The sequence below is a fragment of the Papaver somniferum genome, chromosome 11 (genome assembly GCF_003573695.1).
Source record: "Papaver somniferum cultivar HN1 chromosome 11, ASM357369v1, whole genome shotgun sequence".
NCBI classification, from domain to species: Eukaryota; Viridiplantae; Streptophyta; class Magnoliopsida; order Ranunculales; family Papaveraceae; genus Papaver; species Papaver somniferum.
In genome coordinates, this window is record NC_039368.1 from 61,430,420 (window position 1) to 61,443,930 (window position 13,511).

At 37.1% G+C, this 13,511-nt stretch overlaps 1 protein-coding gene across 2 annotated transcripts; it reads left to right on the top strand.

The window, feature by feature from the left end:
- The first annotated feature begins 8,828 nt into the window (after positions 1-8,828).
- On the top strand, positions 8,829-12,271 carry LOC113323112 (MADS-box transcription factor 23-like). Of its 2 annotated transcripts, none has more exons than XM_026571372.1 (8): positions 8,829-9,235; positions 10,681-10,759; positions 10,854-10,918; positions 11,025-11,124; positions 11,296-11,337; positions 11,427-11,468; positions 11,577-11,770; positions 11,876-12,271. In XM_026571372.1, the coding sequence occupies exons 1-8, from the start codon at positions 9,054-9,056 to the stop codon at positions 11,994-11,996; spliced, it is 825 nt and encodes a 274-aa protein (XP_026427157.1). In that variant the 5' UTR covers positions 8,829-9,053; the 3' UTR covers positions 11,997-12,271. The 2 variants fall into 2 exon arrangements, with proteins under 2 accessions (XP_026427157.1, XP_026427156.1); XM_026571371.1 differs by having other exon boundaries at positions 8,836-9,235; positions 10,839-10,918.
- Positions 12,272-13,511: the final 1,240 nt, after the last annotated feature.

The following is a 13,511-nucleotide window of genomic DNA, read 5'->3' on the forward strand; positions in this document are numbered from 1 at the left end:
ATCTGAGGAGCAGCAGATTCCTTCTCAAATCTACTTTACATCTCGAGGAAGGATACCTCGACGACTAAGATGGTAAAGTAAAACCTAGTCTAGAAAGAGGCAGCTAGCGAAGGGACAGAGGTAGTTGACATATCCAATCAGCATTTAATGCGGTAATCTCTTATCTACACGCTTGACCAAGGCACGTGGAGAGAGATGAGATGGCAGAGTCTGACTGGCGAAGGCTTGCGGTGAACGAAGGTACAATCTGTACAGAGGCTGGGCAGTTCACGAAGGAATGTGGGTCAGCTGAGGTGGCAGAGTCCGACTGGAGAAAGCACGCGGTGAACGAAGGTACCATTTGTACGGAAGATATATCAAGGAACGATGAACCCAAAGACAGCAAAGATATATTTGGAGTAGAATGGGCTATAAATACCAAGCTTCACCAACAAACAAAGGAACTTAATACCTAGGAGAAGAAGATCTATTCTTAATATTATACCTCTTTAATGTTTAGAACTTAAGTATTTACTTCAACTTGGGTTCTCTCTATTACTCTGGGAAGCATTTAAGATCTTTGTAACCACCACAACTTAATACAAATAATCACGCATTACCCTGTTGACATAGACAAAATTCGAACCACGTAATCTCTTGTGTCTCATGATAACCTAGTAGCATTTACCTTACATTTGTGTTCTTCGTTATTCTTGCGATCTTGAGTATCTTTTATTACTTAGCGTTATCAGTTCAACTGAGATATCATTATTAGATTCTCTGAGATGTATACATTATGTAGACTATGGTAAAATTTGTAGTCACACAATGATATGTGTCATTGATGTTATTCATGAATTTTTCGAATTGATTTAGAGAAATATATAAACACTATATTCAGAGTACAAGACGGTGTTATCAGTCTTACAAACTGAGAAAACTGTTATCTGTCTGAAGCTGTATTACACGTACTCATTCACGTAGCGGAGTAGCTATATATCGACTTTAAAATTTGTATGATATGCATATTCGTATGTACATCATGGGAACATTTGTTTGTTTCGTGATCTGGATAGGTATGTATATTCGTATACAAACCATTGTGGAACTGTGGTAAGGGAACCAGATTAAAATAATCAAACCGGTATGCGAGCCAAAATATTTCTATGTTCTAGAACAAGTTTAGTACCCAAACCGGTACGCAAGTTGAATGTTCTGTGAACTCCTGAACCGGCAAAGCTCCAAAGTTTGCAAACCGGTACGTGAACTAAAAATTTTTGTAGACTCTGGAACTTCGAGTTAGTTCAATGTTTGCAAACCGGTACGTGAACTGAAAAGTTCAGTATAAGTCCGGAACAAGGTAATTGCATAAGTGTGCAAACCGGTTTATAAACTGAAAAGTTCTGTTGACTCCGGAACTCGGTCATTGCATATAAGTTTGCAAACCGGTCCACGTACTGCGACTCAGTCGGTTCACGAATGGTTCAAATAATTATACTTTGTACATTTACAAACTATGTCGATTATGATTCAATTGCGATTAAATTATTTTCTTGATTGCATTTGATCAATTATCTAATTAACACTAGACTCATTTGATAACATGATTGTGACTCAATACTAATGTCTTGTGAACATGAAAATGAGTGTTAAGCTTTTAAGTTCAAATCGGCTAGTTTTGTCCAACCATGTTGAATATAGTCTTTATACACGGTTCGGCTACGGTTCACCTAACCATAGTGTATATCTTTTATATGTGAATAAGATTCAAAGCTTTCATCTAACGGTGAATATTGTTTGCTTGGTTCCAAAGCTCTCTTAGCTTAAACCTAAAGCAACTTAGGCTTTAAAGTCTATAAAAGGGGAACTATTTGCAACTGGGATCTTTGAATCCTGACACTACTTTTTGGTGTGTCCTAGTTGTATCTAGAGTCGTCCTCACCAGAAACTATTTTAGGGTTTAACGATTACAAAGACTTCATTGGGATTTGTGAAGCCAGGTCCAGCTATCATTTATCTTGATAACTTGTGTATCCTGATCTTGATTGTTTGTAGAGCCTTGCTCCATCAATCAAGATAGACAGTAATCAACAAATTATCTCCGTCTCATACTTTGTTGATTCCGCAAGTTTTATACTTGTGAGGAGAATAATTATCTAGTTTTCACTTCTGGTTGCATAAGTCCGTATTTTGAGGATAACTAGACTTTTGTCTAAGTTCCTATCCATTTCCATCACCTGAATCTATCATTTGATCTGATTATCCATTTAGATCGTAAATAGGGAAATCAATAATAGGCTTAATCTGTGGGAGGTAGATTTGGTTTAAAGTCTTCAATTGAGTTGAAGCAACTCTTATTTGGTGTGAGACCGTCTAAGGGAATCAATTGCGCGGATTTTTTCTGGGATTGAAGAGGCATAAAGAGCGCGACTGTACCTGAATCTGTTGGAGACTGAGTTCGGGCTCAACTACATTCCAGACCGAAGTTAATTGGTAGTAGGCTAGTGTCTGTAGCGGCTTAATATAGTTTGATATTCAATATAGACTAGGTCTTGGGGTTTTTATGCATTTGCGGTTTCCTCGTTAAATTTTTTTTTGGTGTCCGTGTTATTTCTTTTTCTGCATTATATTATTTACCTTTATAATATAAATATCGCAGGTTGTGTGTTGATCAATCACAGTAGCTAGGTCCAACCTTGTTAGTTGGATAAGACTTGATTGATCCTTGGATATTGGTCTTTGGTACCGTCCAAGAACTCTCTTTGTAGTTAGGTTCACGGATTCAATTTTGTAAATGTACTAACAACAAGAGAGGGAGACATAACTCTAGGCACTTTCCTTGATTGAGTTTTTACTCTCGGAGTTGTGTTGACTTTGTCAATACAGATTTCCTAAGAAAAAGTTGGTGGTGTATTTTGGTACCTCCGGAGTTTTCACTTATATCACCCTCAGTACCAGAAGGTGTCTACTACTCTCAAGTTTGGTTGACCATTTCCAGAATAAGGATAAATATCAACAGATAATTTTCAATGGAAATTCACATGAGTCCCAATCAAGACACCAGGCAGAGACAGAACAATGACTTTGTCTCATCCCTGAAGACTCAATCTCGAGAAATACATAAGACTTACCTCGGCGATCAAATATCTACAACAAATGAGAATCCTTATTCATATAGCAAACTGGGGTCTGATGAAGAGCCGTGCATCATACGTCTGTGTGACCAAAATGAAGCGTCCCAAAAATCTAACTCCTAGGTGATAAACTCTTAAGTCATCGATATAAAGATTCCGGGACACGTCAGAAATTGGTAGAATTGGGAACGTCACAATTCAGCTACTTCTCAGTAAAGGTATATGAGAAGGAATCAAATCTATTGACCGAGCCTCAGCTCCCATGGCGGAGCCTCATGCACAATTCAAGATAGCCTTCTCTTATGACGACATGCTTCAACCCTTGCTACCAAACAAAGAATTACAGGATGCGATCCCGTGGGGACTGGAATTCAATCCCTTGACAGAGATGTCAGAATACTTCTAAAATTCAAAGGTGAGAAGATTCAAAATCAGGCTTTGTCGCATCCAGATAAGGACTCACCCATCACTCCAAATCTATGGTTTCTATCATGATCAAGCAAGCTACACTACAAGAAAAATGACAATTAGCGACTACCATAATTCAGTTGGTATAGGGGTGATTTTAGTGCTTGGAGATCTACAAAAATCATCATGGCAACAAATACGTTATGTCGCTAAAGACTGATTTGCTAAATACTTGTACCAGCCATGCTGTTGGAGTAGATATAATAAAGCGACTCAAGTTTTAGTTGGTACAATGTTTTGATAACTAGTGACTTTCATTGATAGAGAATATAAAGCATTTGTTGCTAAAATGTTTGACCACCTAAGCAAAAGGAAGATGTTCAATAAAATTCATACCATGATTATAATTCATGGATCAAGAATCAAATTCAAACTTTAAGTACGCCAAACCAGTTTCATGCGGCACCAATTATACTTTACCTGCAATACCAGTTATACTTCTAAGAGAAAGAGGAATCTGACTCAAACAAGGAATTCTAATGCAAATGGAATTGATGAAGGGAGGTGGAACGGTTTTTATACCTAGTTCACGTCCAGAAATACTTCTCTTTTGGATTTAGTTTCAAAAAGGAAGCTCTCAAGTAAAAGGAAAAGCAATTATAGCTAAAAGAGAAAATTAAAGGATTATGGCTCAAATAAGGAATCATATGGCTTTACTTCTACCAAAACTCCTCCAAGCCGTAAACAAGCCCCTTCTATGCGAATGGATGCTCTCCTAGTCCTGTGGGACATCACTTATTCTCTCGGTATCTCTTGGAAGCACTAAAGGTGAAGAGAATTAGGTTTTTGACGAAAATAACCTTAATTTCAAGAGTTTGATAAAGAAAAGGATTTCTCCTAAATACTCACTTGGGTGGTCCCTCATACATGTCTCAACTCTTTTCTCTCCTCACTCTTAGGTAAAAAAACGAGCTCATATGGTATTTTTCCCAAAATACCATTATTTCATAATTTTGAGTATTTTCAAAGAAGGAGGCCCTAGTACAACCAAATACCGACCAACCCCTCCTCTACTCATCCCCACGGCCTCATACATGTGAAGATTAAAATCTATAGGTATAAAAACGGAATTGAAACAGAATCCAGAAAGGCAGAATTTCAGACAAAATAAAGAAAATTTAGCTCAAACAGGGAAGCTCGAGCTCATAATTTTCAAAATCAGTACCAGACATGCGCCTCTCTCTTTCTCTACCTCGCTTAATCTATGAACATGCATGGGAAATCTCACGACCTCTCTCATGTGAAAGGAAAATCAAGCTCATTGGGGTTTGTGACCAAAATACCATCAGCTTCAAAAATAGGGTATTTCGCAAAAAATAGTTGTCTGATTGGTACAAGGGATTGAAAAAACTCTCATCACACAAGGTGATGAACCTACAATATAGTTGTGCGCCTAAAAAGCCTCATCAAGCCTCTCCAGAGTGTTTGAAGGAGTCAGACACAAACGAAAGAAAAATTAGGGTTTAGGTGCAATACAAGCCTGAACTCAAAATTTGTACGGGAAGGGCTCTGTCACTCAAAATAGAATGCCTATATTTTCTAATGGCAACCTCATAGCCGTCCAGAAAACCGTTCAGAGCCCCCTCTTGCCCAAATACTCGCCGACACAAGTTCGGAATCTCAAAATGCACAAAAGAGGAAATTAGGGTTTTGGTCAAGTAAACCATAATTATCAAGCCCGTTCGACCAAGATGAAAATTTTGCTTCATCAAACCATGCCAGCAACGCCCCTCAACGCAAAATCCCGGAAGGATTCCAAGTCCAGAGTCAATTTCAAGTTCAGAGTCAGAATAAGTGAATATTAATCAATTCACGTAATCGGGGACTCTACAAGTCTAAAAGAACGTGTGGATGCAATTTTGCATCCGAATAATTTTGCACCATCTATATACTTATCATAGAAAAATCAAGGTTCTACTCTGAGTAGGGGCAAAAGTGTTATTTTAAGACCAAAGGCAAAATGATAATTCCATAACCATGGGTTGAGTCATCATTCTGAGCCAATAACTGTTTTCAAGGTTCAGCAAGACTAAAATGAGAAAGGATTAGACATAAAAAGGGAGCTTTGAAGATAAGTCTGATACTCATCGCCAAAACAAAAGCTCAGCCTATAAGACAAAATTCAACTCTCACGGGAGAGACTCGGCCCTTGGTCCTCAAGGCACCACAACCACGATTTCTAATATATGTCCCATCAAGATATTACTTGTCGCGATGTCGTGAATCCCAGCGCACATCCTCGACGAGATACTGTTGGCCGCGTAGGTTCTTTAGAGCGTAAAATGTCTCTGGTTGACTTATGAACCAGAATAGCCATGATTTGAGCACGTATTTATGAGATGCAGCTGGTTGTGATGTCATGATTCCTGATATACGTCCTCGACGAGATACTCCTGGTCATGTAGGCTCTGTAGATGCATAAAAACGTCCCCGACGGATTTATGACCCAGAAAGGAGATATGTGTGTCTCCTGTAAGCACGACTCACCCTATTTGAGATCAAGGAATGATTCCTAGTACATCATCGTGAGATATACTGGTCATCTGTACTCTAGGCTCTAAATCGACTTACTAAGGCTTCCGGATAATTCCTATAAAATCCCCGCGAGATACGCTGGTTATTCTGCCTCTAGACCCTTTTGACAGACTCGTATAACATCCTTTCGATATACACTAGTCATGTCATCCCCATTATACGAACACAATTGACTCCTAGCACATCTCTGCAAGATATGTTGGTCAAAGACAATTGAGCCAAGGTCTCGCAGAGACATTATCAGTCATGCAAGCCCCCTTTTCCCTCAATCATGTTCCAGCTGACTTCTGAGAAACTCAATCGCGCGAGCCAAACCTCAGACGACCTCAATCAAGTAATCCAAACCTATGAAGGCCTCAATCGCGTGAGGCAAACCTTAGACATCCTTATGCTAATCCGAAATAAACCATCTCGTCTGAAGAGTCTTATACAAGATCAAGACTCGAAGACAAGGCTCACATAGGGATCATTCCTCGTTCTGAGTATCTCAAACATACTCATGGCTAGTAAATTGGGCCTTAACTGTACATGTCCATCCAAAAATGTGGATAAGATCCCTTGAGATCCTCGTGCTCAACAAAGAGACCCACGAGAAATAATACGGCCTTCACGTGGCTTACTTGACCGGACACAATGAGGTAGAGCCTAATCTCATCTCTTCTTACACTCTACACATGATCTGTGAGGCATTTAATGCCTTTCACGCAACTCGTCCTAGTCCTTCACAGAAATCAGAGAATACTTCTCTATATTTTCCAACTCAGCTATATATAATATTTCTCTCTCTCAACACATCGTCACAAAGGCTGACCCAGCTTTACACAAATAGGGGCATATCAATTGGGATTTTGGTTTGACGGTTTAACGCATGTTTGAGAAATACCTGGCTTATTTCTTACCGCAAAAGAGAGTAAAGACGGTGGAATAAAGAGATAAACTCATCCTAGTTCATCTCTATCTATTCCTGAAGAGACGGGAAAGTGATTCGCACGACAAGCAATCCTTATCTTCACCGAGCTGAAATTAGAGAGTTCAGCTATATATAGGTCATTTATTTCTCCAACCTAACACATAACTTTCTCAAAAGCTCTCAGAGCAATTCTTCGTCAAACCGTAGAATTATCTGATCTCTCTCTTCATCTGCTTCCCTCCCTAAAACCGGCCCTATGATCGAAGTAGCCTTTGGACGATCATTGTGCTTGGTTTAAGCGAAGACTGTTCGTGCTCAATCTCTCGCAATTCACTTTCAAAATCCTTAAAATCCCACTTTTAACCTCTCACCGATTTTATGTAACTACATCTATGTATCAATTGTACATCTTGTTTAAGTAATCTCCCTGACAGTGCTTGTATGCATTAGATTACACAATATGTGTCTTGCATAGGTTATATCAAAAACATTGTGGTGTACTTGATATCCTTGTCATTTCATTAATATTTTAGAAAGATTATGCCTTGGTCCTAGATAAAGCTAACCGTAACCTAACACTAAACTCTAAAAAGGCTAACCTTAATGCCAAATATCAAATCCACAAAGAATTTAAGGGGCCACGATAGGAACTGTAGATCCCAGCTAATTTGTCCCGCCCAACAAAAATACCACAAGCACCTGCTAATCTATAAGCTCAACTCTACCGAAGCCTGCACCATCTAGCTTGGATCAATGGATCATTTACTTTTCAGGTTCGGTCTTTCTTATTGGGGCTCCATGCATCTTTGTTGATATATTCAACTTTGAATATATTGTATCCAAATTAGAGCACTCGTGCACGGAAAGTTTATTGACTAAACGGAGATCCAGCGATTAACCAATTTGTCGAAAACATCATGTCCACAAATGCATCACAATCATATATATTTGACGGTTAGATTTTATATTTTTATTTATGTGTTGGAAAACCATTTAGTGGCACGATAGTTCTCATGCTCCCTTCCACTGCATAGAGATTTGGAAACCGTAACCGCCTAAAAAGACTACATCTGAAGTAGTTTGGATGCAGTCTGGGCACCATTCTCCTAACAATCAAAAGACATAATAGCAAATTGGACGGTTTACCGGTGCTTGTTGATTGTACATGGTAGAGCTGAGAATCATCAAAACAAAATACAAAAAAGAAGCTTTACCATCTTTCATGTGTTCAACAATGTCTTGTCAGAAACGCCAACGCGGGTGATGCCAATAACGTTACACAAATAAGGAAAGCCCAAAACAAATCTGTAAAAGATGGCAAAGATATTCTGCCAAATACGGCACACAGTAAATAAAACCAGCTTAAAAATAAAACCAAATGACCGACGACCCTACCTCTGTTACCCAAGGGAAGAAGGGGAGGTATGCGAGGCATCTATTGGATGTCGCATCTGAGTGGGAATTTATTACGAAGAAAGAAGAAAAAGAAGACAAACAAATGCTGAGTAGATTTGACAAACAAATGCTGAGTAGATTTTGCTAAAAATAGAGAAAGAAAAAGAAAGTAAGAAACATTAGAGAGGTTTTGGAATAATGTATATATAGTAAATGATAAACAATGAATAAATAAAAATGACACAAGGAAATTACTGAAAAAAGACTGCAATAGAGAAATATAGAAAAAATAGCCATGCATGGTTACCGTTTCAATGGTTTTTGCCATTTTGGGTACGCATATTATCTCTCACCTCTCTATCTTCCTTTATCACTATATTTAGTTATGTTTTCCTTGTTTGGAATCAAAAGGAATTTATAGAAAAATTGAAAATTAAAAATACCCAAATCCTAAAACAAGTCATATCTATTTTCTTCTTCTATCATCAATCTATATTAATGGCTTTCCCTATATTTTGATTTTCCTCTTTCTATTTATACAACAACCCCATTATAATTCTGATGGTACAAACAACAACACAAGAAGGGAATTTACAGATACAGAAAGGAAATTAGAAGATAGAGGAAGAAAAATGGGTAGAGGGAAAATAGAGATCAAGAGGATTGAAAATGCTACTAGTCGTCAAGTTACATTTTCAAAGAGGAGAGCAGGATTATTGAAAAAGGCTCAAGAATTATCTGTTCTATGTGATGCTGAAGTTGCCCTTATTATCTTTTCAAGCACTGGAAAACTCTTTGAATTTTCTAGTTCTGGGTAAGGATTCTTTTTCTTTGATTTATAATTTCTTACGAAAATTTGTCTTTTATTTTTTTTACTGTAGATGATCATGCATGCAATTTACTGTCCGTTTTCATAGATTTTTTTTAATTTTGTGATAAAATGTTTTTTTTCCCTTTTTTTTTGTGATTTTAGTGGAATAATTCAAAAAAAAGGTTTTTCATTAGGTTTTATCTTATGGATGCATGTTAGATTTACAGACTGATTTGTTGGTAATTTTTAGTGAATTTTGTTTGCTTGAATCAATTTTTACCTCTGTCTGTTCACTGTTAGAATTAAATTTAGAGTCTGTATGATTTGGTAGAGCATTTTTGGGGAATGGATGCAAAATTATTGATTCAATAGTTTTTTCTTTTGCAAAATAAAATACATTGATTGCTTTCTTAGGGGTTTGGGTTTCAAATTTGGTTTAGAGTAGTTTTTGTTTACTCTGCTTTCAAATTCCAGAAAAGAGTTGATAGGATCCTTAACTTCACCGCGGAAAAGTGAACGAAAACCAGGGATTCTTTATGAATAGTCTTAAATCGAAATCTGTTCAGACGAAGATATTCGGGGATTTTAGTAACGATTGACGATAATACATGTACAGAAATGTTTAGGGTATTCGACGAACCTAGTACTCCATTCATTTATGCCCTTTATAGAGATGTTTAGGGCATTCGACGAACCTAGTACTCAGACTCATTTATGCTTTCTATGTCATGTATAGAAATGTTAAGGGTATTCACTCAGCTCATTTATGCCTTTTATGTCATGTATAGAAATGCTTAGGGTATCGACGAACCTAGTAGCCGACTCATTTATCCCCTTTATGTATCATGTTCCAAGACACCGCAACTTGTGTCGATCTAACTTCATCCTTTTGCCATTTTTTCAAGCCTTTCCGTTAGAAAGAATGGCAAATGGACCATAGTTTCTTCTTTTATATCTCCAGTCGCTTACTAAATTTGTAAGGGCAAGTAGCAATAGGAGATAGCTTTTGGTTGAGGTGGTTCCCTTAACCGGTTTGCAGCAAATGACATATCAATGTACTGACTTTGCATACATTTGATGGATTAGTACAAGTTACAATTCTGAGTTATTCGTGTCTTCCGCTACGGGAAAATGAAGAAGAGAAAAGACTGGGTAAAATTTTAGAGAAAGCTTTGATTGTTTCTGATCAATTTCTGAACTGAGGTTTGCAAGGATCTTTTAGGGAAAAAAAATTAATACTACTTGTATTGATCTAAATAGACAAGTAAGGAGACACTCTTGAAACTTCTTGTTGTGCATCTTACATTACGGAGTAGTTTATTTTTTTCCTTAAAAGTGTCTACAGCTCATATATCTTCTTGTTAAAGAGTTTCACAGTTTTACTAGTTCACTTATGGGTTTATCATCTTGTTAAAACACTTATGTTTTCTGTTCCTTTCTTGTTAAAGCATGAAACGAACACTTTCAAGATACAATAAGTGCCAAGATAATTCTGAAACAACCTCGCTGGTCGAGTACGATCCAGAGGTAACTATTTCACACACATTAATGGCCTTTTTTTATTACTGTAAATGTACCATTTTCAAACTCTCATTTTGATATGCAGCCAATTGCTATGCAGAGGCAACAATCTAAGGAGATCAGCATCCTGAAAGATGAAATTTCAAAACTTCGGATGACACATCTGTGAGTTTTTGTGAATTTGCGTTGATCTTGCAAAATGCCGTTTATGTACCTTCTTATAGACAAATGTTAGTCATCTTAACTTTAACATTATCATCACTTTTTGTAGAAGGATGCTGGGTAAGGAATTGATGGGTCTGGGTCTGAAAGAACTGCAGCACCTTGAAGATCAATTGAACGAAGGGATGTTATTGGTTAAGGCTAGGAAGGTACTAAGGCATTTAAGAATCCATTTCCGATACATAAAATTGAAGTACTAGTTGGAATAGCTAATACATTCCTTAAAATGATCATAGGTTGTTACCCAATATAAAACAAATGAGAAAGTATAGAGTCGAGGTATCTCGCTTTCACTGAATTGACCTTATCTATCTTTTCAGGATAACCTGCTGTATGATGAGCTTGATCAGTCCAGACTACAGGTATGATACTGGAAAGCATTTCTGTGATCTAGCATACCTAATAAACTAGAATTTTTCTCATGAATACCTACTTCCTTTTTGTTTCTTAGGAAGAAAGAGCTGTGATGGAAAACAGAATTTTGCGCAAACAGGTAATACTAAAAGCTTTGTAGATTTTTATCTCAAATTTCTTATTGTAAAATAGAACAAAAAAAAGGTCTTGCGCGATTGTTTGATTATACACACTTTTCCCCTTGTAGGTGGAGGAACTTCAAGCATTGGTTCCATCAACTGAACGCACAAGGCCACCGTATCTTGAATTCCATTCAATGGATAGGAAACCTTCTTCACACACTAAGCATGGCTTATTAAGTCCAAAGGGTGTTTGCCATTGCTCATCAGAGAAACGCTCATCCGAGAGACATGATGATTCAGATACTTCCTTGCACTTGGGGTACCACTCTGTCCTAACATGCTTGATCTGTTTTTCTTAATAGACTTGTGGAAATACTTAGAATAGTTTGCTCAACTAGGAAGTCTCTCTTTTTTTTATTTTTAGGTTGGCACCAGATGGATATTACAAAAAGAAAGCAGCGGAGAGAGCATCCGCAGAGAGAGTGTCTGCGGAGAGAGCATCGTCTTCTTCGAATGATTCAGATACTCCTATGGCTCTAAGTTGATGGATACTTTCTTCCAGGAGTCCCTTTTTCCTGCCAAATCATATCCAGATTCCAGACATTTCAGTTTTGTTGTTGTTTGTTGTTGTTGTCTTACATTTCGAATGTTACAAGTTAAACAATAGCGGAGGTTAAAAACCGGATATATTCCGGCATGAACCAGCTTTATCTAAAGCAAGTATAGTGTTTACTTAAACCGAACTTCAGCTCTCGAAACATGGCGAAAGACTATGTTTTGCAGAGTTATTGAATCAATGAAATGTTATAGATTTTAGCTATTTCAACTTGTCTTTCTATTGCTTGCTTCTGGGTTTTTAGTACATCACTTTTGCCATCAACCAAATACTTGCACTGTTTCTCCTCGAAATGGAGTTTAATTCTGTGCTTCATGGTGGATGTTGTGCGACTAATTTGTTGATTCTCCAGAGTTGGATGAATCCAAGACTGATTAACATTTCTCTATATCATAATAATTCTCTGAATAAATTAGTTGTATTAATTGTGAAATCAAAATTCAAACTAATCAGGCTGTACAGAAATAGAAACTAGCTAGTGTCTAATTATTACTTGGATTAAAATTTCTTCCTTTGCTGAAAACTATCAAGAAATTCATTTCTTTCCGTCAAAACCTCAGAAAACGACTTGTTCACATCGTCTTTAAAATTTTCCACCCTCTTTCCCAATACTTGTAAGTTTCCTTTCAATTCATTAATTGCACCACTAAGAGGTTCACTCCTTATATTGTCGGCCTCAAATAACCGAACGAAGGATCCATTTACATCACCCACTTCCTTTAACACACTACTCTTTTTTTCTCTAATCTCTTCACAAATCTTGCTTAACTGCAGGCTAATCAACGGCGAAGACGAGAAAGCTGATAACTCTGTTTTGTTCATTTCAATTTGAACATCTCCATGGATACTCGAGTCGATAACTCTGCAAACCCAGTGCCAAATAGTCCTCTTAATCAATAGAGCTTGATGAATAATCCATTCTTTCTCTGAAGAGAATTTCAATTCTTTTTCTTCTTTTGCTTCATTTCTATAACAAGAGTTCTTGTCAGTAGAACTACTCCATGAATGATTCTGAATCGGTTTTAGAGTCCCTTGTTGTTTTACAAGGGTCAAACCATGGGTAAGCACCATATTAGCTTGAGAAAGCTGAGTAAGTGAAGAATTAATAGAATTGAGGTATTCTAAAGAATTCAAGCTGGAAGCTAAGTATTCATCAGTTGAAATCCATTTCCCATTTAGTAATCGGATAGTCTAACTCCATGACAAGATTATTAAAAGCTTTGTTGATTGCAGGTAAGATTTGTAAACACTTTTGAATCCATGGGAAATTGATTTCACTTGAAGAAAGTTGAGACAGATTTTGAAATTTCTGATTCAAAAGTGTGTAGAGAAGTTGAAACCATTATATTTGATGAAGAATAATGTTTTTTAGAATGATGGTTATGGAAATTATTAGAGCAACTTATCATTAAACTTCCTAAGAAGAAAACCATGATGAATAAGT